The following is a 24,562-nucleotide window of genomic DNA, read 5'->3' as shown; positions in this document are numbered from 1 at the left end:
TGTTAGTGACAAACCTTTCTCCTAAACACATAAAAGGATTTTATTTCAAAGAAATTCTGTGATAAAAAGCAACATAAATTACTTTTCTGATTTCCAGAAACGTCTTTTCCTTTGCTGCTCTCATTTGAATGGCCATTGTATGACTGAATTAAGGAAAAAATGCGATGAACTAGTATTTTCTTGTGGTTTTACTCATTTCTACTCAATTGTATATCTCCCTTGGAATACCTAGCACAGTATTCCTTTCTTAGGAGTGAGGTGTGCTGAAGCTGTCTTAAAGTATCTGCCTTGCCTTGCACTGAAAAGCTTTGTTACAGTAGTAAGTGGGAACCTCTTGACCTCTCACTGCCATTTTCAACAAGTAGAATTCAATTTTTATATATAATTTTATGCAAAAAGCTTAGACAAATATGAAAAAATCAATAAAGACAACTGTTCTCTCTTCTAGAGGGAAGAGGAAGATAAATTCATGACAGGTAAGGCATTCTGTGCCATTTTAAACATTCTGTTGAGACAACTTGAGCTCAATCCACTCAATTTGCATTTCACTCCACTTTATCACGTAAGTATTGTAACTTAAGCAGCAAAGCAGGGGCACAGATCTTCAGCTTGTGTTAAAATCAGGTCATGCATTGACTGAAGTGCTCATCCCTACCAAAACAGTCCATCAAAGACAATGTTCAGAGTTTACAGGCTACTAAGGAAAGCAGTATTTTTCTAAACATGCTACACGCAAGTAGTTTTCTTTGTGTTACTTTGATTTCTGCCTAACATTCCAAGCAATGATTTATTAGTGAATGTGAATGCGTGAAAATTTAGGACTTTTCCATTTTAGGATCTTTGTATCAGCATAACTACACTGGTGCACCTTCAGTTACAACCAGTACTGATTAGCGTGGTTAATCCTAACTTGAGTATCTACATAAAGTGGGTCAGTAACTAACCTGCGACAACATACTCATGTTGATGGAAACATAGCTTCTTATTAACCTCCCTTGGTCACGCGAGGATCCACCTGCACTGAGGGTATTATAAAAAAAAATCTATTTACTAACTGGCACACTTTCTCATGAATAGAACTAGTACCTGGATAGCACGTACCTGGATTTACAGTGGCTTGGGGACAAACTACTACATGCATTTTTATTAACTAGTCAGAAATCTAGTGTTCAGTAAAGAAAACAATGAGTATGTTTATTCTGCAGCCGTTACCATGGATATGCCTGCTAGTTTTAAACTAAGTCATGTATTTATGCTAGCAGAATACAAAATAGTGGTGAGAGCTGAGAAGCTCCACCAAATGCTGTCATTTCAGCGTGGACATATGTCTTACTCTCTTCTTTAGCTCCAACTGATCCACTTCTCATTTGTTAACAGGAAGAATTAATTATCTCTGAGGGGGACCATCGGTAAATTCACACACAGCCTTCAACAGCTTCTGTGCAAGCCCACCGAGTGAAAACTGGAAGAGGAAAGGGCCGAAACTCAGCACACTTTGTCAGAATCCTCTGTGCTCACCCCACAGGCCGAAGGGATTTTGTTCAGGCTCCACAGACCTCGGCCATAACCCCTCAGACCAAGGCCGGGCGAGCAGCCGGAGGAGCTCCCGCCACTGAGGGGAGCTCCCGCCTCGGCGCGAGCCGGCCGTTAGGGGCGCCCCAACGGCCGCGAGGCCGGCGCGCGGCACCTGCCTGCCCCCTCGGGCGGGAAGCGGCGTGAGGGAGCGCCGCCATTTTGTAGCGCGATGGTTGCTCCTTCACCTCAGGGTACGGCCCTGGGGCTCCCCCGTTACACCTCCCTGTTGGCGTCTCTGCAAAACTTGTCACCTCCAGGCAAGGGGAAGGCTACCACCTGGGGTGGGGGTGCTGTACCAACCAGATAGTAGTAATGAGGGATGAGTACCTAATCAGCACTCACTTGTGGAGGTGTGTGTGGATTTTAAATTCTCAACACCTGCTACAGCCCCACCCAAAACTCAGGTGTTGGCATTTAAGGCACCCCCCACGCCTTTTTTTACTCCTTTGAAATTCAGTCTCAGAACATTGTGATGAGAAGCTCAATTTTGTGTCTTTGAAGTACAATTTGGGTAAGGCTTTGCAATCAGAATAGTAAGAAAATAGTTAACGTTGGCTAGCTAATCTTTGAGACGTTTACTCAATTTTAGAATTGCACTTGAAGAAAAGGATGGTTTTCTTAATGTGTTTTATGCTTTGGCTTTTGAATGTTTTTTTTTCTGGGTTTCATATGCTGATTTTGCTGGGTTTTTTTTTAATTGCTATTTTATGAAGTTTTGATCAACCACAAACTCCTTTTGCTATTATTTTTTTGTTCATAGAACAATAGCTGGGATTTGCGCGCTACAAGAGTCTCAAGTAACTAAAGGAAATGAGGAGTTGTGGTAAGGCTTGCTTGCATTTGACAGTTTAATTCTACCTTGTGGTTTTCATAAAGAGTATTAAGTGAAGCTTTCCATTGCCGGGATTGCTTATTTACAATATTTATACAGCAGTGCTGAAATACAGGATGAAACACAAAAGAATTGATGCTGAGCTGAAGTGTTAGCTGGGGGTTTAACTGGCTAGGAGGCAATGCCACACTGAGGGAACTGAGCTAGTGGGAGTACCCCTATGTTATTTCTTAATATTTTTGGGATAGTTGATGTTTCTTCTAAATGACACAAGTGAAGTGCTATTTCTGCACTGCATGATACTGTGCCTTTACTATTGCTCTGCAACATCCCTGTGCTTCAGCTAAGTCTTAAGTGTGTTAATTTGAAGCATCTGAGTATCTCCATTCCTGGTTATTAGTAATTTCTTTGAAGGAAAGGCACGTGCACTGAACTGGCAGTAAGCAAGCTGAATTGATTGGTTATAAGTTAAAATTGTGGTGATATCAGAAGTTGAAGTCAATTTCATATTCAACTGGATAGAAAGAATAGATCTGAAGAGGTTGTGTTTGTCAAAGTTACGTATACTATTCACATGGAAAAATCTTTTAGCTGAGCAATAACAGTTTTTTGTATCAGGAAAACTACTGAAAGGACTTCAGTCAGTAGGACTATTCCTGATAGTCGTTGCTGTCAGCTTTGAAAGGCACTTAATATGCTAAAAGTATCCTTGAAAGAAAATGGTAATAGATAAGAATTATTCAGCTTTATGACCTATGTTAATAATGCTTTTACTGTTGATTTTACCTTGCATACTTCTTTCTAATAGTGCTTAACATCTATAAGGTAAGAATATTTGCCATGACATTTAGAGATAAGTTTGTTTGATTTTTTGCATCAGAGGAGATTCCACCCAGGGAAAAAAAGAAGTTAAACCATATATTTTATTTTTTTTTGTCAAGTAGTCTTTCAGTTGTGATGGGGAAAAATTGTGAGATACTTGGCTCGATTTGGGAGAAACTGCACCCTTTGCATAGTTCTAAACAGATCGGGATGGAAATAATTTATTTATTTCTTACCAACATGGAATTAATGGGCAATTGGTGAGCTATGCATTCAGGATCAGTATCAGCCATGGAACAGACCAATGAAAGTCTACTCTCTTTCATGAAACACCTTTCTGCTAATAGAATGTATTTGGTATAGCAATTAATTTTCCATAGGGTAAGCTGCCTTTTTTAATGATGATCTCAGTCCACTGCATTCTGGTCGTAGGTTCTTTATAACGTAGAACATCTCTGACTTGTATTTGTGGTATGTGCCTTATTTTTTAAACAATAGTGTTGCTTGGAGAATAAAAGTTCAAAACCGTGTAAACTTGTTTGTATATTTTTCATGGCTTTTTATTTATTTATTGAATAATAATGTGCAACAGACAAGTGTTAACTTTGGATAAATTGACTTTGGTTTTAGAGGAGTACCTGTCTTTGTTCTGATACCATAACAAAATAATCAAAATACACATCTCACTATCATCAGTGTTTTTATTATGAAGACATATTTGCTTGTTTAGTACAGCTAATGTGCTGGGTCAGACATGCTTTGCCTTCTCAACTGGCATGTTGGAGGCAGGGGAGTAGTATTACTTAGTTCCTTTGTGTTGATCCTTCCAAAAGGCAATGCTTCCTGAATTAATTTCATCGTCCCACCTTCTCTTGTACTGTGATCACGAAACTACTACGAAAGTACTTTCCAGCCAGAAACTACTAACAGCTACTGCAGGTCCAAACCCACCTCCCAATACTATTCAAACTAGTAGGTGAAAAGCCAGAAATGCTGTTGTGTCAGTCAATTAGACAAAATTATCTGCAAAATATATACATACCATTCATAGACTATCAAAAGCCTTCAGTAACATTTAATGAAAGTAAGTTACTGCATTCATCACAAGCTTTTTGTTTTGAACATTTTTATTTATGTGCAAATAATCTTCCTGCCTACATCTTTCACTCTTTCATCTGCTGTACAAGATTGTATCTGTAGATTAGTGTGATGTCTATGATTGGTTGCATAAACATCTAATAACTGGAAGTCTATGGTTGTGTCAGTTTAAAAGCTAGAAAAGCCTGTAGTGAGTAAATATCAAAGAAACTATTTTCTGTATAAAGCAGAACAGTAGCTTTAGCCAGAGATTCCAAAGAGATGTGTTTTGAATGTGTTTCTGCAAAGATCTCAAGAACACAAAGGTGGGTATTTCAAGCACTGATAGTAAAAGTAGTAGGAATGAAAGTTACTTTCTATTGTGCAGAGATGAGTATAATGAAAGGCGATTTTAAAATTACAAATAATTTTGGTGTTTCATTATTCTGAAGTACTTGTTTCTTATGAAGAAATTCTGAGAAGAGAAAATGGGGAGAACTGTAGCAGTGGGGAATTTATGTTTGTTCAGACATCAGGAACAGACTGGGTTTGCGCATAACTGTAGAACTCGTTTTTTTTCAGACACATTTATGTAATGTTTTATCTTGATTTCCCTAAATTTCTTCACATGGTGATGGGAGTAATGTAACTAAAACAGATGTATGAAAAGAGGAAATACTGTCTGAAAATATGCAGAGTAAGCAGGACACTACAAGACACTGCTGCCTCCTAGTACACGTATATTAAGTGACGTTTAAGATGAGCAGGACTCCTAAATGTAACTAAATTTTTTCTTCATTAATTTCTTCAATTTTCTTCTTTTCAAGTTCCATTCCAGTCCTGAAACAGAGAACAGGGAGAAGAATTTATTGTCAAATATATTACTTGATTGTTTATTATATCTATTTCACTTTAAAAAAGTCTAAAATGTACATAATACTTCTAGATGCATTGTATTTTTAACTCTGCTGGCTTGGTTAAAGTAATGTGGGTTGATGCTAATTAGGTCTATATTAATAAGCCAGTCTTGGAAGTGCTTGTGGTGAGTTAAGAAAAAAAAGTCAACGAAGTACTATGTTATTCTTACAGATTTTTTATACTGACAAGGCCTGTTGAAGGCTGAGACCCACAAAATCCTGACTTTAAAATAAACCACATAAGTTACTTTGCAGGACTGTGTTCAGGCAATGATTTTTGAAAAAAAAAAACAAAAAACAAAAAACAAAAAACAAAAAAACAGAAATAAAACCAAGCACACCCACACCCCGCCAATGTTATAGAAATTCCATAAAGTCTATAACATGAATATCTAATGACTGTTTAATCTTATATCTAACCAAACAGCTAGTGCTGATATATCCAGCTGAATTATTTTGATTCATACCTTGACTTGCAGTTGAGTTGAAATTCAGAACTTTACTGAGGTGCTGGAGAATGGAAACAAAAAAAGTAAAATATTATTAGACATTGAAGGATGCTAATTTTAAATTGGGTGCTGAAGGTGAAATATGGAAGCTTGATAGTAGTTGCTTTTGCCTGATGATTCCAAGGATCTTTAATGTTGCTAAAGCGAGTTTCAGAAGATGATTAATAATAAGCTTTGAAGCATGTCTCCACGGTACAGTATAGCACTGAACAGAAGTGCTTGAGCTAGCCATTGAACCAAAAGTCATGTGTCTTAATTAGCTGCTGCATAGACAAGCTAGACATTTCACAGTTGTTAGTCTGAGTTCATCATCATAGTAATCCAATGAGGGTATTGGTTCCTAACACCACAAGGTGTACTGTGTACACATTCCTGATGTAGCACTGAGTAAAATACTGAACTCTGTGCGGTGTAGAAATACCTTCAGGCTTGCTGTGCTGAAGATGGATGTCCATCAATGCCTGTTATACAGCTTGCACAACTTTTTCTGGTTTTGACAAGTGTTTAAAGTGTTGCTATATGGGTTTGTATTGACAAACAGGTACACTAGCAGAAGATTTACCAAAAATATTTAGTAAATATTTCTTACTGTGCTTTAAATGTGTGATTTTTTTTTTTTTTTTTCCCCCTGGCCTTTTTGACAACCAAAATATATTATCAGTGTTTGAAAAATGTTTGTGATGTAGCATGCAGTACCATTCCTGTATGTCTAAGAGCTAATGACTTAATTTAAAACTTTCAATTAGAGAGTATGGCACAAAGGATGATAAAATTATCCAGAATGCGGTGTTTTTAGGTAGACCTCCATTCCAGTGTTTAGTATCTTTTCTAGAAATAATAATGGTCCACCGTCAGACCTATTTTACATTGTAAGCAACCTGATTCTGTCATAACAGTCTCAAATGAAAACCACAACCTTTCTGGTGAGTGTAATTAACAACCTATTGGTATACCACCATATACAATTTACAACATATATACCATATACAAAAACATAGACAGTTGGGTTTTTTTTATCTGTCCGTTACTCATCTCTTAATCTTCATTGCAGTATTAGTGTTATCCATAAGATCCATCTCATTACCTCTGACATCCAGTCTGCATTCTATTTCAGCTTCACCACACTCATTAACAGCTTTGCAGGTGTAACAGCCACCGTCAAATGGAGTGGGTTTCCGGATCTCCAGGGTCAACACACCCTGTTTACTGAACATGCGGTATTTGGCGTCCCCAGAGAGATCCATTTTGTTTTTGTACCAGAATATCTTTGGCTGAAGAACACAAAAGAAGAATTTTAAAATAAAAAGGTAGAAAATGGAAGACTTAACCACTGACCTTGCAGCTTTAATTTAGCCATCAAGGGGTTATGCATTATGAGGCCTGTAAATTACACAGCAGCGTTAATAATTTTTCAAGGAACCTCTCATTCAGTACAAACTCATGAAAGTAATAATTCAAGTGCTCAGTATTTTCTTTAACTCTCAAGCAGCATGTGGAGAATATAGGTCTGTTCTCTATTCTATTGTAATTTAAAAAAAAACACCCTACAAATTCATTCCTTTGGGAGTTATTTAATTGTGCTCATTAAAATATATTTGAACGCTTGAGGTATGATACAGGAGGGGAAATAAACTTGACAGATTACTAGAACAGAAGTGTCATAAAGGTTTGTGGATGTTGGGTGGTCAACTTGGGATGCCAAGGTTTAGGCTGGGAAAGGATTTCCTAAACCATTTACTATATCTTTAGCAACTTCAGGAATTTCAACAAGTTCCTGTTGGCTTCAGCTGAGCAATAAAATGGTTGGCTCTGTATCAGTTCAAGTCATTGCGGGTTTTTTTCTGGCACCTGAAAATGTGCCTTGAATTTTCATAAATGAAATTTTGAAAATGAAAGATCTGATATAAAGCAAACTGTTTGTTTATTACAAGCTTGTTGGTACATATAGTGAAGAAATAGGCTTTAAAGAGTAGAAGACCAAGCTCTGTATTCATCTGTTTTACTTCCAGAATTAATATCTTTTGTTTCTTCATCCATTAAAAAAAAAAACTTAACAGACCATTGTGTCGTTTTATAGACTGTGTTCACATCTGTTGGATCGCTGTGTCTTTGACCTGTGATACACAATTCAGTGCATCTGAGTTCCCAGGCTTCATTTTCTTTAAAGAAAATGTCAGCTGCATTTTTCTTCCTGCCTCAGAATTTTTTGGCTTCTTTTTCTATAGCTTCTTTATCTTTCTGAGTATACGTCTTTTATTTCAACGCTGCCACTGGGGCATGAATGTTGACTCTGCTTGAGGTGGTAACTTTCTTGCTGTACAGATCATATCTGAGGTATACTCCATAGTCTCTAGTTACTCAGAATTGGAAAGCTCTATTAACATAAGCCACTCTCTGTGGAAAAAGACCTGTTTGCAGATTTCTGGTGTGGGTACAGAAATTTTTTGTTAAGGTTAATTTTGACAATGCAAGTGCAAAAACGTATCTGGAAAAGCTGCTATAAGATTATGAGGGTACTGAGTGATGAGGACTGTTTGTCATCCTGTAGGCTCACATGGAAGAAACAGCTAGCATGCTCACATTCAAAAATCTGGGGCAACTGTATTTAACAAGTGTAAAATACAAAGTGTTTCTTAGAATCTTCTTAAAACCATGGAAACTGAGTGAAGTGGATCCAGATGCACAAAAAGGTCAGTTAACCAAGAGGGAAAATCATTACTAACACTGTCGTTTCAGGATGAATCTAAGGTGCGGTAGCTACTGGAGGATGGATTTTTGCCTACAGTTGCTGGAATTTCTTTTATGATGCTCTTGTTATCTTGCAGCTACTTATGTGGGTATGCTTCCTTTTCATATTTGAGTTTTGTTTGGAGCTCCTTTTTCATCCCATGAACTGCAGCAAATTATTACATTAAGATGCTGCTTTTTTTATTTTTTTGAGTTAAAATTAACTTTGAGCAATTATCTTACAATTATGTAGCTGTCAGATCCTTGTACAGGCGTGGGGAAGGGAGAGGAGCTGAAAATAAGCAGCCAGAAGGGGAAGGGAAAAGGGTACTGCATTTTTTTGTGAATGTTCTAATTTAAATTTATTACAAGGTTATGTCATAATATGGTAAATTCCTTCACTGCAGACAAAAAGCCTATTTCCCTTTTTTTGAGAAACCTAAATTTAGCTCCTAGCTGATACAGTTCTTACTGCTTGTTCCTGACCCTGACAAAAACGTACATATTTTTGTACTCTACTTAGACTGAGAAAATATTCCGGTGAGATTTAAAAAAAGCCCCCAAACTTCACACACAGAATTATGTGGATGTATTGACATAACAGGAAAAACTGGTGTTGCTATGTATCATTTAGGTTAATGGAATAGTACATTACATTAGCTGCTGTTTTCTTGAAAGACTGGAGAGAACAAAATATACATTGTGAGAAGATACTGTTGATTACTTTCTTGAGTGAGTAGATTTTTATGTACAAGTGGTGCGTTTTCAATGGCATGGTGCTAGCATAAGCAATGGCTGTCCTGTCCTCTGCTTTACTTACTCCAATGCTTGCATCATGTGCCTCAGTTATGAGTGAGGGGGGAGATAATTGGGTGACCTTTACGTAATAATATATTAAATCACGTTATATTGCAATCACACTGAACTGACATGAATTCTAAGGCAGCATCTTGGCGTTTTGCAAGAGTATCAATGACAGTTGAGTTAATCTGTACCTTGGGGATTCCTCTTACGGCACAGCTGAGCGTGGTGTTGTATCCTGCAATCACAGAGCGGTTTACTAAAGGGTGAGTGAATTTAGGAGGTTCGGAGAAGTCATGTTCTTTGTAACTAGGTGGCTTGTAAGTGGTGCCTGCAATTCAAAGAAACAAAATAGTAAGAGCTGTGGTTTCAGTCCTGTTGACTTTTGTACAATCTATTTGTCATTTAACTTTCCTGTGTGATTTAGAGAAGCTTCAAAGTTATGGCATTTATGATATAACAAATCTTTAAATTCACTCTAAAATACATCTGATGTTTAATGCTTTAGTTAAAGGTCCTGGCAATCATGGGTTTTTGGTTTCTGTTAAAAATACAAAAGCCATATGTCTGCAGGGGAAGTCTTCACCACAGACATCTTAAACTTTTAACCCCGGAATGTAAATGTAACCCCCCCCCCAGTTGTATTATTTTCTTAAAATAATATAGTTTAAGAAGACCGTGTGATTAAGTATTTTTGAACAGATCTTTGTGTTAGTTCAGGAGATCTGCCTAAGTAAGGGCTCCTGATCCTAAAATACTTTATAACTGCTAGTTAGTAACGGAATATCTGTGGTGGTGCATCTAAGTAATACTGTATTTTTCCATTTATCCAAGGGCTCCTGATCCTAAAATACTTTATAACAGCTAGTTAGTAAATAATGGACTATCTGTGGTGGTGCATCTAAGTAATGCTGTATTTTTCCATTTACCAATGTATTACTTCTGGTATTTAGTGCCTTTCGTGATATTTGTTTTGAAAAACATGTTACCTGTTTTTTGGATATAGGCAGGATTTTTGGTTGTTGCAGCAGTTTCACTCAATCCACACAAATTTTCACTGAAGACTCGAAAAAAATACTCATTTCCCATAATCAGGTCTGACACTACACAGTTTGTGCGACGATAGTGATCAAAAACAGTATACCATTCCTGTAACAAGACTATGCTGTTTAGAAAGATGCAAGAGAGGTCAGACATGGTGCTAGTTTTGGTATAGAGAGATCCTTCCTGCTACAAGGAGAAGACAGGTAGACAGGTACTTAATACTAGCCTGCAAAATGAATATTATGTTGCTTTCTGGGAAGACCAACTGATCTATTTTGTTTCATTATTTTCTGGCTGACATGGCAGTTGAATGAATACTTGCATTTTGAGGGGAAAAAAAAAAGTTGCTACAAGGAGAAGACAGGTAGACAGGTATTTAACACTAGCCTGTGAAATGAATATTACGTTGCTTTCCGGGAAGAGCAGCTGATCTATTTTATTTTTTTTTACTTTTATTTTCTGGCTGGCATGACAGTTGAATGAATACTTGCGTTTTGAGGAAAAAAAAAACAAACACAAAAAGTCCCTTTACACTTTAGCCCTACTCGTATCTGGCGAACCCGATACAGGATGTGTCCTCAGAACATGATTACTTGATGGGGACTTCCATAAGAAAGATGTTTTCCAGTTTGACAGACACACATAACACTTATGCCCAGCATTGGAGTTCAAGTCTAATTCTTCCTCCCTCCCCTTCAGTTTTTTCCTGCGTTTGTGAAAACTATAATTTCAAATAAAACACATAATCCCACCTTGCGAGTAGAGCTGTCTGTCCGGTCAACACCAGAGGTGAGACAGTCTAGGTCTCTCTTTACATTTTCTACTGGGCATTTTATATAGCACTACACTTAGCCTTTTGGTTCTTTTTAGATTCTATTCTTCAGTGCTTAATTGCCTCTGATATGCCATAGGACATCTTGGGCACACAACTGAGGGTCATGAATTTAGCTGTTTTCCTCAGGTCTCTGTGTTCCCAGAGCAGGTAGTAGTTTGAACCCCATACAAAGTCACTGATTCAGTGCAATTTCTTACCATTGCCTTTTTGTCAGCTTTCTGGACTGTGTAGCCCAAAATCTGTGCATTGCCGTCGTCTTGTGGAGGTGTCCACTCCAGGGCTGCATTAAATCCCCAAACATCTACAAGCTTTATATTCTGAGGAGGACCAGGCTTATCTGCAGAGGAGACATGAAAAAAGCCCATAGCTTCTGGTTCAAGATCGAAGAGCTTTGCCATTTCCTCCCATGCAGGGAAAAAACAGAGCTTGATAGCAATCTATAATTGTTCCATAGCAATATACTTCATTATTTGTGAAGTTGAAACTGTAAACTGGAAAGTTGGGAAATTTTCAAATGCCCTCTTAATACTTTTCTGGGAGGCCTGAAACCTACTGAGAAACAGACAGCACAGTAGAATTAGCAACACAAGAACCAGATGAGCTCTTTCCTAAAATGGAATAAGAAATTTGTGGTGTTTGGATGATTGTGATTAACTCTTTTACTACAGTTTTATTACTTTCTTTGTTACCTCAGTACAATTTCTCAGCCGTTTAGATATACTGAGAGTAATATGAACAACAAAGGCAACTGGGTATATTTTTTTCTCAGCTAAGGAAGGCCAGCAATTTGGGGCTATACCTGATTGTTTTTCCTCTTGCCTCAGTGCTTGTTAATTTGCCCACTAGTGATATTCCTCTGTAATGAGTAGAGCAAAAACAAACGTTTTCAAAGAGGTACAGAAATCTACGTCCATTTTGAGATACTTGGAGATACATACTATAAAATGATAATTTTCTTTTTTCCTTCTTTTAAGGATCATTCGTATTTATACTGATGTTGTTTACAAATTCTGTAAAGTTTAAATTACATTTATTAAGTGATGTTTCTGTATGTTTTGACTTGAAGCTGCTAATTTTCCTATTTGAGATGTTAGATTGTTGCTAACAGTTACAGGGCACGTTGGCGAGATGATCATTAGGCAGTGGTAGATGGTCTTGAGATTTAGTGAAGGATAGTTCAGGATCATTTTAGGTAGCTGAATGGAAATTGTCTCCCCTTTTTTGTAGCTAAACTGGAAAAAATGAAGACAATGGTAGGAATCTGATGGATATAGGTTTGAAGATGAGCAAAGCACAAAGGAATGTAATTACAGGTTGCTTGTAATTTAATTCCTTAAAGGATACGCAAACTGGTAATAAACCAGCCTTTGTCTGTTATTAGGGGAAGTGTGAGTTTCGATGTCAAAGCATAACGTGCTGATTCTCTTTTCACTGGTATACTTTGGGGTCAAAGACTGCTTTATATTTAGCTTTAACCCTTTTGTCCTTGAAATGGGCACCGGAGCCAGCTAGAACACTGCATGAAGTTCAATAAGGAATATGGAATGCATTGCCCTCATTCCATTTATTTTCCTCTTCCTTCCTCTCTTGCATTAGCATTTCAAAGAAAAAGCTGTCATCATCTGTGTTTCTAAACAGCTACCAGTTTCAGGTAAAACTTGCTTTCTTCCGTGTTTCTGAAGTAGGGAATGGTAATGTGTTGTCAAATGAACAGCATTGCCTATGAAGATATGGAAATGTATTTGTTGCTATATCAATTAATCTGATTTGAGGATAAGAACTTTCGTTACTACCTGTGAATACCTGCGTGGATATGAAAACTGCAACAGTCTCAGCGGGCAAAGCTCTACAAGCCCTGAATAAGTGTATTAAAATCTAATAGTACACAGTTTTTGTGATGGTTAGCAATTTCTTAATTATTTTCAGGTCTACCTACTCTTATAACCCTCCACAGTATCTGCCTAATTTTACAAGTGCTTTTCCTGTGAGCTTACCTACAGATATATTTACACAACAGTTGTTTTTTCTTTTAAAGGGATGCTTACACAATGATTTGTCAAAAACTGTGGACGTCTTGGTGATGGTAGTTGGTTTAAATCCTACAGGAAGAGATTGATAAATGGAAGAAAACCACAGTCTTAGGTGCAATGAAAAAAAAGTACAATTTTTGGGGAGGCCTCACTGGACAGATACATCTGTAGCCTGTGCCTTATTGCTCCTAGTTACCCCAAAGCAATTATCTGGGAACTTTCCTTCAAAACTAAAAACAATGGGATGGCAGGTCATTTGTTAATTCAGTAATCTATTGGAAGAGCTAGACTTCAGGAATGTGTGTATTCTTAGGTATGTGTTTATGTACATAGATATAGATATTATTTTGTGGGGCGAACAATTTCAGAATATGACTTTATTAAGAAGATAAAAACATTTTAAGCCTTAACCTGCTATCAGATTAATGTGATAACAACTCAACGATGTATTAAATAATCCCTTTTTAATAAATTATTACGTCTACCTGTGGTGGCATAGGTAGAATAAAGAAGAAGAGTGTACTGAAAGCCTCAATACTTGTCAGGCTTTGTAAAGGACAGCCTTACAAAAGGTAGAGAAGAATACATTTGCTAAATGGATTGTTATATTCCTGGTCTTTGTGGTTTGATGGGATAGTGCAATCTGCATGATGGGGTAGTGCAATCTGCAAGAATATCTATTCAAAATTCCTTTGTAGAATGTTTTTTTTTTTCTCAGTACTAACTGGTACATCTCTATTTGATAATTTGAACAGAGGATGGGAAGAGTTAATCCTAGTGATGTATCTGTAGCAAATTATTTTCCTCTGTAGGGCACTGTGTTACAGTGGGGACTTATATTCTGGGAAAATATTCTGCTGGCCTCAGCACAAGCTCATCTGAGGATTTTTGCATATCACTGACTCTTATAGAATCGGAAGATGAGACAAAGTATGAATGATCTTTAAAAAAGAAATTAGCACTCACATTTTCAAATAATAAATAATGAGAACCATAAATAATTTCAGTTAAAAAAAAAAAACAACAAAAAACAACAAACCACAATAATAGAGAGCTGAGGTTTGCTTTGGTCAGTAGAAGGCACAGTGGAAGGTGCCGTTCATTGATTCACGTAGAGGGGGGAAAAAAGTTGAGGGTACTGTATTTTTTGGAGATTGGAGATATTTTCTTTATTTAAGATCTTTCTATAAGTAATTGAAATATACTATATTCCCATAGTAAGAGGCTACACCTGGTAGATCAATGGCAACACTTGTTTTGGCAATAAGGGCAAATGATAGTAGTAACAGAAGTGTGTCTTCTTGTTTGGAACTGACAGGCAATTCATCATAGCAACAAAGTTTTGGTTACCTGCATTGTTGCCGTAGTCCCAAAAAGATAAAGGCTGAAGCTACAAGCATCGTTGCTTCATCAAGTAGATGTTTGCTAAGGGAAGTTAGCTGATGAACAGACACCACAAAAAATCACTGATTGATTTATTATGGCTCTGAAAGCAGAATTGGTTTTTCCACGTGCCATTCTACAGCACCTAAATCCTTATTATTAGTATAGTATAGGTGCCTGAATCACCTCTATTTCTCTCCTACCAAGAGAATATAGAATCTAGAGAGCAAACAATCCTGTTGACAGGATTGAAAAGAGGGAGATCTGATGAAAGAATTACAGGATCAACAATCAGACTAGATGCCTTGGTCGCAGAAGTACCTGAGTGTGTTGCAGACCCTTTCCCTTCTTGGCCAGGTATTAAATGAAATTTATGTATTCCCTTTCAGTTGAGCAAGCTGCTCAAGAAGTAAAAAGTTTAATATCTGTCCTCCAACTCTGACAGGTATTAATTTGTGTGCTAAAACTAGTTGCCTTTTTTTTTTTTTCCAGACTTTCATTTTCTGTATGAAATAACTCTTTGACTATAATACATGTATGTGTTTGTATGCCTTTCTTCAGTATCAAACAATGGGTGGATGATACTTCGTACTACGCTGTAAGAGCAATGTGCTAGAATCTAGAGTCACTAACCGGTTTTAGAAAGGTATTTTGGTGTGGAGGGTGCATTACTCCCCTTTATCCAGTCCCTTGGGATTCGTTTTAGCTGCAATTTACTTATTTTACTGTTGCTGAATTGCAGCCATCCTCTTAAGCAGAAGCAGCTGGTGGTATTAAGACATATTTGCTCCAATTTGTTACGCCTTTCTTGCTTGCTGTTGGCACCACTGCTTACCCATTCTGCCAACATTATTTTATAAAACTTTAAGCAGAATACAGTCAGCGTTACGTCTTAATTCCAAAGCATGAGGAGCTATGGTTAAATACTCTTTTTGTGCCAAAATACATATTCTAAAAATGTATTGATACCTTGGAGGAAATTTGGGGTGACAGTGTGAAAGAGTGTGGAAAGAGAAAGGAAAGCAATTATCAAGAACGTTATGTAGAGCTGTAATGAGGGGAAATAGAAGAGCTCTGGCTGAGCATTAAGGAAATCTGAGTAGGCAAGATCTCAGAATATCTCTTGCAAAAGCCCAAGGGAAGTTACTGATACTTGGCAGTGCATCCCTTTAAAATGACACTAGGAAAGAGACTAGAAATTGTATAATAGAGAGTAAGCCTTCACTAAGCCTCAAGCTAACTAGACAGTCTTAACAGAGTAAGGCATTAAATGTGAATTTTCCAAATTCATAATACTGTGACTTGTCATTTCTAATTCTTGGAACAGTGTATTAGTGCAATGATTTTATCTTCACTGTCCTTATCTGCTCAGGACACCCAGTAAGAGTATATCCATTCCAGGTTAGTATTTCCTACCTTGAGAACAGTGTGGCTATTGCAAAGAACACTAGAATCTCATATTCATTCTATCACTCTCAAAGCGATAGAAAGAAGGGTGATAAAGATGATCAAAGATACAGAAGGGCATCTTTTTGAAAATAAAAAATCTAAAATGTGAGAAAGTTAACTGAGGAGAGTGACCGAAGGCTGTAAAATATAAGTAGCATGCAAAAGGTGAATAAATGATTATTCATGTGTTTTTTGGTGTGTTTTTTTTTTTTCTGGTACAAAGCTGGAAATCAAATGAGATTAGCAGGAGAGAGACTTAAAGAGGTACATGCTCTTAAACTGCAGTTTCTTACAAAAGGGTATTTGGATTCTGAAACTAGATCTGGATTATAAAATTGGATAAAATGATGCAAGAAAAAAAATCCCTCAAGAGATATGGGACACACAGATAACCCCTCTCCTTCAGAAAGTTTCCTTGGATTCTGAAACTAGATCTGGATTATAAAACTGGATAAAATGATGCAAGAAAAAAAAAAAATCCCTCAAGAGCTATGGGACACACAGATAATCCCTCTCCTTCAGAAAGTTTCTAGGACACATATCCTTTCAAGCTGGGAAACTATTCTAGTAAAATATAGTGACATGGTAGCCCTGTGTTGACGTTTGTCCTAGTCATCTGCTATCGACCGTTGTCAGAGAAGGGATTCTGAAGTAGTTGGATCTTTGGATTACTTCAGTGTGGCTACTATTTTCTTTTGTACAATATTAGTTTTGAGGTTGTCAGGTTCTTACCTATGATTTGTATTGTTATTGCAACTTTATCAGTCATGTTTTCTATCTGAAGAGTGATTTCATACGCTCCTGAGTGATGAAGCTCTGCTTTCCTGATGAAAAGGATTGTGTCCGTGTTGCTGTTCCGAATTCCCACATCTTTGGAGTCTAGAGTTTGACCATCTTTCATCCAAATGATTTTGGGTCTTGGTTTACCCTGAAGAGAAAATAAGGTTATTTTTTCTTTTTTTTTTTTAGTCTATAATAGATTTCCATTTTTCATTTTTGTTTTTTTTAGTGATCTATAAATCTAGAAAGCCTGACTTAATATGCAGAGTTGAGATAGTAAACTCTCTAAATACTTTCTTTCTTCTTACAGACAAATATTTTCTCCCAGCTGTGTGGTTTAATGGCACCATGCCCTGAGTTTTTTTTAGTGATCTATAAATCTAGAAAGCCTGACTTAATATGCAGAGTTGAGATAGTAAACTCTCTAAATACTTTCTTTCTTCTTACAGACAAATATTTTCTCCCAGCTGTGTGGTTTAATGGCACCATGCCCTGAGGATGCCATTTAGTTAGAGAAGAGATTGAAATTATATTGAGAAAAAATCCAGAAAAAAAACATACTTCTGCTGGTCTGGTACTCTTTCCCAGGTATCTGTGAAGCCAACAGTTGATCTGGCTTGCTCTGATTAAGTAACAGAATTCTTTAATATCTGAAGAGTTCATTAGCTTCCCCCCCATCCTCCCCTTCTTCTCCCATTAAAACATTTGATTCTCTATCCCTAGGCATTTTTAGCATCTTTCAAAAACTGTTATACTCTTGAAGTCTTGGATGTGACACTTACTGTGTAATTCTTTCTGCATTGCAAAAATTGTTTTGGTGACTGCCAGCCCAAGCAGTCAGAGTTGCTACACCCATGGAAGATGACTTTGTAGAATCAGTAAGATACTGTGGTTTACATCGCTATCGCTCAGCTGTTTCCAGGAAAATTAGTAGATAATATTTACTTCTTCAAAAGTTGTTTGAGAACTATGTCCACAGTACAGCTCCAAACCAGGAGTCCCCAGAAAACATAAAAATGGCCATATCTTATTTAGTAACCATATTTATAGTCATTCTAGCAGAAAATAACTTGTTGGTTTTTTTTAAGTTTCTGCCAGATGAACATGGTGAAACAGGGCAGCACAGGGCTAGACAACTGCCAGGAGTGGCTCTAACGGGTGGGGAGGGAAAGTGAGACCATCCAAGCTTAGGTTGCCCTGGAGCTGAAGTCTGAGGCACTGAAATTAGGACACTAACAGCCCTCTGCCCTCAGTAAACAGCAGACCAAGCACCTCGAGAAGGATCCTCGATTCACTGGTTGTCGAGAAGACTCTGTAAGACAGTGTCTTTTTCCTTAGGCTGCAGAGGGAAATTAGGCTACTCAGACTCTTGGTTTAGGTGCTAAAGGTACACAGAATAAAAATAAATCTTCGTGCTTTGTTGCACTGTTGTTTCAGGTTTGTCTGACATTTGCTCTTAAAGTCTGTGCAGCATCATTTTAGTTTTCTGTGGTATTAGGGAAAAAAAAAATCTACTTCTTATAAAACTTATATAAGATTCAGGCCAAGATCTGTCCAAAATTACACTTAAAGGACTGAAATTGCCATTCCCTAATAGATGCTCTTTTCTCTGGCATCTGAATCATCAGCTGTATTGTAATTGTTTTTATATCAGGGCAGATAATAAACCTTGAATGAGCAGTGATTTTGAATCTTCCATTTTCCCCATCTGCTAACTACTTTCTTACTCCTTTCTGCTAAGGATTATAGTCACCTCAGGCCTCTATCTCTGAAATATTATTTACAAGATTACTTTGTCCAGGTCTAGTGTACCTTCACTCTGGTCTCATTTCATAGAAGCCTTACAAAAACCTATTAGGAGGAAGGTAGAGTAGAAGTTATTGATTAAGTTAAAAGATGTGGTGGGGGTTTTTTCCATACCCATGTCTGATTATTGGTGAACTTGACAATTGACTCTATTTTACTTTCCACATATATATGTATATTGTAAAATCATATGAGGATTCTCCTTGAAAATTTTGGCAAGGGGAATGCTTTCAAAATAAAACCAATCTACTTAAAATTACGTAATTATACGTGGAAATTTTATTTAACTTTCTAATTTGTCAAGACAAATAGTTGGCTAGGTTTTCAGACTAATTACAAGAATTAATCGTTCTAGATCGATTGAATAACAAAGCAAATAGAGGATCTGGCCCTAAATATCATGGCAAAAATGACCATGAGAAACCATAGCATTATCTTTATCATAAGCAATGTCTTGACTAGAAATTAAGCTTTGCTACTGCTGGTGTTCTAGTGCGGTTGGTCCGATATGTTCACTCACAGCACCTCCTTTTTTGAGGTGCTATGAGTGCCAGTGAAAGATTGCAATTATTCAGTGTTGGTTTTCATATACTCATATTTATAGACTGTGAAAAGCACAAACAGATAGAAAGTACGTTCCTAATACTTATCTTGGAGGATTGGATTTCTGCAATGTGTGATAGGTAATTTGAGAGAGAACAGTGAGTGACTGGGTAAATAATACACCAGAGAAACTTCAGGGAGTTTAGTGCAGGTGAAGAACCAATTTAAATGCTTTTTAAATGGTTATACTCCCACATACATGATGGGCAAGAAGACTGCTCAGTAATACTGTGACACTTATCCACTAACAAGACATAAATCCCTTCAATCATGTGCCCACCTGGTGAATTTTGAAACAAGAATGTGTCGATTCCCTATCTTTCAGCAGAATGTCCCACCAGGGTTAATGCACTCAACAGAAAAGGGTTAGTAATAATGTTGTATTTGTTCTTTTCAGTACTTTTTAATTGAAAGATTTGCATAGATTTGCAAGTAGTGTTTAACCCGGGATAACTTGACAAGGTGTTCAATAGAGTTTCAATGTTAATTGGCAAAGTAGTAACCACAGAAGTCACTAGCAGGGTTGCACAGAAACTGTAAATAGTAGAAGACACTGACTTACAATTTAGTTAGATAATATTCTGCCTGCTCATGTTCCCTAGCTCAGGATTCATGGTAATTGCTGCATTTAGGTATTTTTCTCCTATATCCTTTCTGTAATTTGAAGATGGCAATCATATCTACTCAGAGACTTTTTTTTTTTTAAGAGAAATAGTTGGTCATTTAAACTTTTTCAAAATGTAAAGTGAAATGTTCTTTTTGCTTTCTTGTTTTTGAAAGGTTCCCAGTTTTGCAAATTCTAAATTGCTTTTGCAGTATTAAGAATTGTAGCTATAGCTGAATTTCGGTACTTCTAGAAATTTAATTAACTCAAAAAATACCTTTTGAATTAAAGTCTTCTGCTTTTGTTCTCAGGCTAAAATTTGGTGTTGATGGATAGATTTTAGCATTTTTTGTTAGCCTTCAGGTGACAAGAGCTTATACCAATGCCATTTGTCTGTCAGCTATTCAAACAACTTTTGAATCACTTGGTTCATTTCAAGTAAATGTGACAGTGCACTGGAAATGTCTAAGATTAGCTTAGTACAGTTTTGTGAAAAGTGATGACAGGGTGAAATACTGAAACCTCAGTTACTGTCCCCACCGTGGAAAAGTCAGGGAAGACTTGGTCTTTATCTGTTTCGTTTGGCAACAACTGAATGATCAGGTGGGATAAGTGGAGCTCTGGATTAGTTGCTGCATGTACTTTCTGTGGCCCGGGGAACTGAGGACATGTCAGCTAGGACTGCTGAGGGGAGCAGGGTGAAGAACGGGCAAGTCTCTGGGAATATTGCTCTAAGCAAAAGAGGTGGATGGTTTTGCTGGGAAGATGGTGATATAGGGGATCATAAAAAACTAAGCAAAAGAGGTGGATGGTTTTGCTGGGAAGATGGTTATATAGTGGATCATAAAAAAAATTTATAAAATGCTAAATTTTGTCAGTTCCTCTTCTTATGGGACGGCGTGTCAATTTTGCACAAATTTTCTTCAATTCAGACATCAAAGCACCAAAAATACCTATTTGTTTAATTTTTTTTTTAAGACTTATGTAACTCAAAAATACCAGATGCAAAATCTTGAATAGTGCATGTAGCTAGACCTCAGTGAAGGGGCCATTTTAGCATTTTTGGAGAGAAGAAACGTGAAAGAAAAAAATAAGCATGTGATTATGTCAAAGTAGTGCAAGCATGCAATTCAGAGCAGTTATTCCACATACTGGTTTGCAACTGCTTACTGATTAGATATATCTTTGTGAAAAAGAAACTTTTCATGTAACTGTTGGCTTGCAACTGTTTACTGATTAGATATATCTTTTTAAAAAAACAACTTTTCATGTAACCTGGTAACCACAGGGCGAAAGACATGCATATTTTATTTTACATAGATTTTGCTCTTGTGTAGATTATTTTTTATTTTCCTCTGCTGGTACTGCTCAAACAAAAATATATAAGTAATGTGTACACGTCTCCCTTTCTTAAAAAAAAAAAAGTTTTCCATATCTTCAGCATCTTTTACATGAGAATTTAAAAACTCTTCACTAATAGCAATGATTACCTTTTCATAAGTGACAGCTGGGGACAACAAAGAAATTTTAGTTTCCTTAAATTATAAATGAGGACTAGATTAAATGCTATATCTATTATTACAGAGGATATCTCTGTCAGAGCCAGAATCTCCAGTTTCTTTTCCTATGTCTCACTCGGAAAACCTTTTCCATTCACATGCTAATTCTTTCACTGTATTGATATCATAGTCTTGCATGTGGCATATGTAGTTACGTGCAGGCGCTTGATTATCCTCAGCATGCTGTGTTTTTTATGCCTTGAGCTCATGTGCAGTAATAGCCAAGCTATTCTTCGTATACTCATAGCTCCTACATAGGACCAATTGTGATATTCTGTTTACATACAAATTCTAATTCTTATAGTTGACCTTTCAGAAATGAACATACATGATTGTGGCAAAGTAGTTACCCAGTAACAACATGTAATTTGGCTCTAGAAGAGCAGCTGGTTGAATTCCTATGCTTTTGTTTACTTCCGTCTTTAAGATATGTCCTATGGTCAATAAGCAAGAATGGGCTTGCACATGCTTACAGCATGCACTTGTTCTTCTTCCCCAAAAGGAGGGATTACAGAAGAAACTGACAGTAAAAATAAAAATTGTGACTGAAAGAAGAGTGATTTTTCTTTTCCTTCTTTCTTTAATCTTTGAGAGCATTGTTTATATCATCAGCCATACTTTATGTAATACTGCTTAAGCAGTGAAGCAACGGGAACTTGCGTAAGGGAAACTGCTTTAAGTGAATAATGATAAATAACCATGGCAAAATAAAAGGTGATACATACCTGGAAAGGAATCACGATATTGATTGTTTCACCCACTTTCTTCACCAGAGTCTGTCTGAGGTGGCGTGGCAACCAGATTTTGGGACGCTCTGCAGTTAAGCATTAGTACATTAAATACAAAGCTTTTAATAATTTGTAATATTGCTTATAGCACAAATAAGACAAAACACCAAAGAGGAGGGGCTTGGGTACTTGTAAACATAAGAAAATTGTGCGAACGCTTTTATACAGTTCGGGAGTAGTTAGTTCTCTTAAGTATTTTCAAAGGTATTTGGCTACTGTAAACAAATTTAGTAGCAGATCTCAGTTACATATTTACAACCGAGCAGGTTACACTGACAGCAGGTCTTGGGAAAGTCTGTTGCATTTGAAATGCCAGATTTGGGTGCCTTCCTACCAATGCCATTTGTCTGTCAGCTATTCAAACAACTTTTGAATCACTTGGTTCATTTCAAGTAAATGTGACAGTGCACTGGAAATGTCTAAGATTAGCTTAGTACAGTTTTGTGAAAAGTGATGACAGGGTGAAATACTGAAACCTCAGTTACTGTCCCCACCGTGGAAAAGTCAGGGAAGACTTGGTCTTTATCTGTTTCGTTTGGCAACAACTGAATGATCAGGTGGGATAAGTGGAGCTCTGGATTAGTTGCTGCATGTACTTTCTGTGGCCCGGGGAACTGAGGACATGTCAGCTAGGACTGCTGAGGGGAGCAGGGTGAAGAACGGGCAAGTCTCTGGGAATATTGCTCTAAGCAAAAGAGGTGGATGGTTTTGCTGGGAAGATGGTTATATAGTGGATCATAAAAAAAATTTATAAAATGCTAAATTTTGTCAGTTCCTCTTCTTATGGGACGGCGTGTCAATTTTGCACAAATTTTCTTCAATTCAGACATCAAAGCACCAAAAATACCTATTTGTTTAATTTTTTTTTTAAGACTTATGTAACTCAAAAATACCAGATGCAAAATCTTGAATAGTGCATGTAGCTAGACCTCAGTGAAGGGGCCATTTTAGCATTTTTGGAGAGAAGAAACGTGAAAGAAAAAAATAAGCATGTGATTATGTCAAAGTAGTGCAAGCATGCAATTCAGAGCAGTTATTCCACATACTGGTTTGCAACTGCTTACTGATTAGATATATCTTTGTGAAAAAGAAACTTTTCATGTAACTGTTGGCTTGCAACTGTTTACTGATTAGATATATCTTTTTAAAAAAACAACTTTTCATGTAACCTGGTAACCACAGGGCGAAAGACATGCATATTTTATTTTACATAGATTTTGCTCTTGTGTAGATTATTTTTTATTTTCCTCTGCTGGTACTGCTCAAACAAAAATATATAAGTAATGTGTACACGTCTCCCTTTCTTAAAAAAAAAAAAGTTTTTCCATATCTTCAGCATCTTTTACATGAGAATTTAAAAACTCTTCACTAATAGCAATGATTACCTTTTCATAAGTGACAGCTGGGGACAACAAAGAAATTTTAGTTTCCTTAAATTATAAATGAGGACTAGATTAAATGCTATATCTATTATTACAGAGGATATCTCTGTCAGAGCCAGAATCTCCAGTTTCTTTTCCTATGTCTCACTCGGAAAACCTTTTCCATTCACATGCTAATTCTTTCACTGTATTGATATCATAGTCTTGCATGTGGCATATGTAGTTACGTGCAGGCGCTTGATTATCCTCAGCATGCTGTGTTTTTTATGCCTTGAGCTCATGTGCAGTAATAGCCAAGCTATTCTTCGTATACTCATAGCTCCTACATAGGACCAATTGTGATATTCTGTTTACATACAAATTCTAATTCTTATAGTTGACCTTTCAGAAATGAACATACATGATTGTGGCAAAGTAGTTACCCAGTAACAACATGTAATTTGGCTCTAGAAGAGCAGCTGGTTGAATTCCTATGCTTTTGTTTACTTCCGTCTTTAAGATATGTCCTATGGTCAATAAGCAAGAATGGGCTTGCACATGCTTACAGCATGCACTTGTTCTTCTTCCCCAAAAGGAGGGATTACAGAAGAAACTGACAGTAAAAATAAAAATTGTGACTGAAAGAAGAGTGATTTTTCTTTTCCTTCTTTCTTTAATCTTTGAGAGCATTGTTTATATCATCAGCCATACTTTATGTAATACTGCTTAAGCAGTGAAGCAACGGGAACTTGCGTAAGGGAAACTGCTTTAAGTGAATAATGATAAATAACCATGGCAAAATAAAAGGTGATACATACCTGGAAAGGAATCACGATATTGATTGTTTCACCCACTTTCTTCACCAGAGTCTGTCTGAGGTGGCGTGGCAACCAGATTTTGGGACGCTCTGCAGTTAAGCATTAGTACATTAAATACAAAGCTTTTAATAATTTGTAATATTGCTTATAGCACAAATAAGACAAAACATCAAAGAGGATGGGCTTGGGTACATGTAAACATAAGAAAATTGTGCAATCGTTTTTATACAATTCGTGAGTTG

General features: G+C 36.8%; 1 protein-coding gene across 4 annotated transcripts in view; it reads right to left on the bottom strand.

The window, feature by feature from the left end:
* Positions 1-3,773: 3,773 nt before the first annotated feature.
* MYBPC3 (myosin binding protein C, cardiac) overlaps positions 3,774-24,562 on the bottom strand; it is a 73,028-nt gene continuing 52,239 nt past the window's right edge. For all 4 annotated transcript variants that reach the window (XM_014950232.1, XM_014950231.1, XM_014950230.1 and 1 more), the window contains 7 exons: positions 16,734-16,929; positions 11,337-11,476; positions 10,250-10,409; positions 9,455-9,591; positions 6,817-7,003; positions 5,691-5,733; positions 3,774-5,146 (listed from right to left, as the gene is read on the bottom strand). In XM_014950232.1, coding sequence (XP_014805718.1) covers positions 5,723-5,733; positions 6,817-7,003; positions 9,455-9,591; positions 10,250-10,409; positions 11,337-11,476; positions 16,734-16,929 — 831 coding nt within the window. In that variant the 3' untranslated portion in view covers positions 3,774-5,146; positions 5,691-5,722. The remainder of the gene's footprint in view (positions 5,147-5,690; positions 5,734-6,816; positions 7,004-9,454; positions 9,592-10,249; positions 10,410-11,336; positions 11,477-16,733; positions 16,930-24,562) is intronic.

This window comes from Calidris pugnax, unplaced genomic scaffold (genome assembly GCF_001431845.1).
Source record: "Calidris pugnax isolate Ruff unplaced genomic scaffold, ASM143184v1 scaffold68, whole genome shotgun sequence".
Classification (NCBI taxonomy): domain Eukaryota; kingdom Metazoa; phylum Chordata; class Aves; order Charadriiformes; family Scolopacidae; genus Calidris; species Calidris pugnax.
The sequence above is the reverse complement of the archived record's forward strand: the minus strand, read 5'-3'. Positions and strand labels throughout refer to the sequence as shown.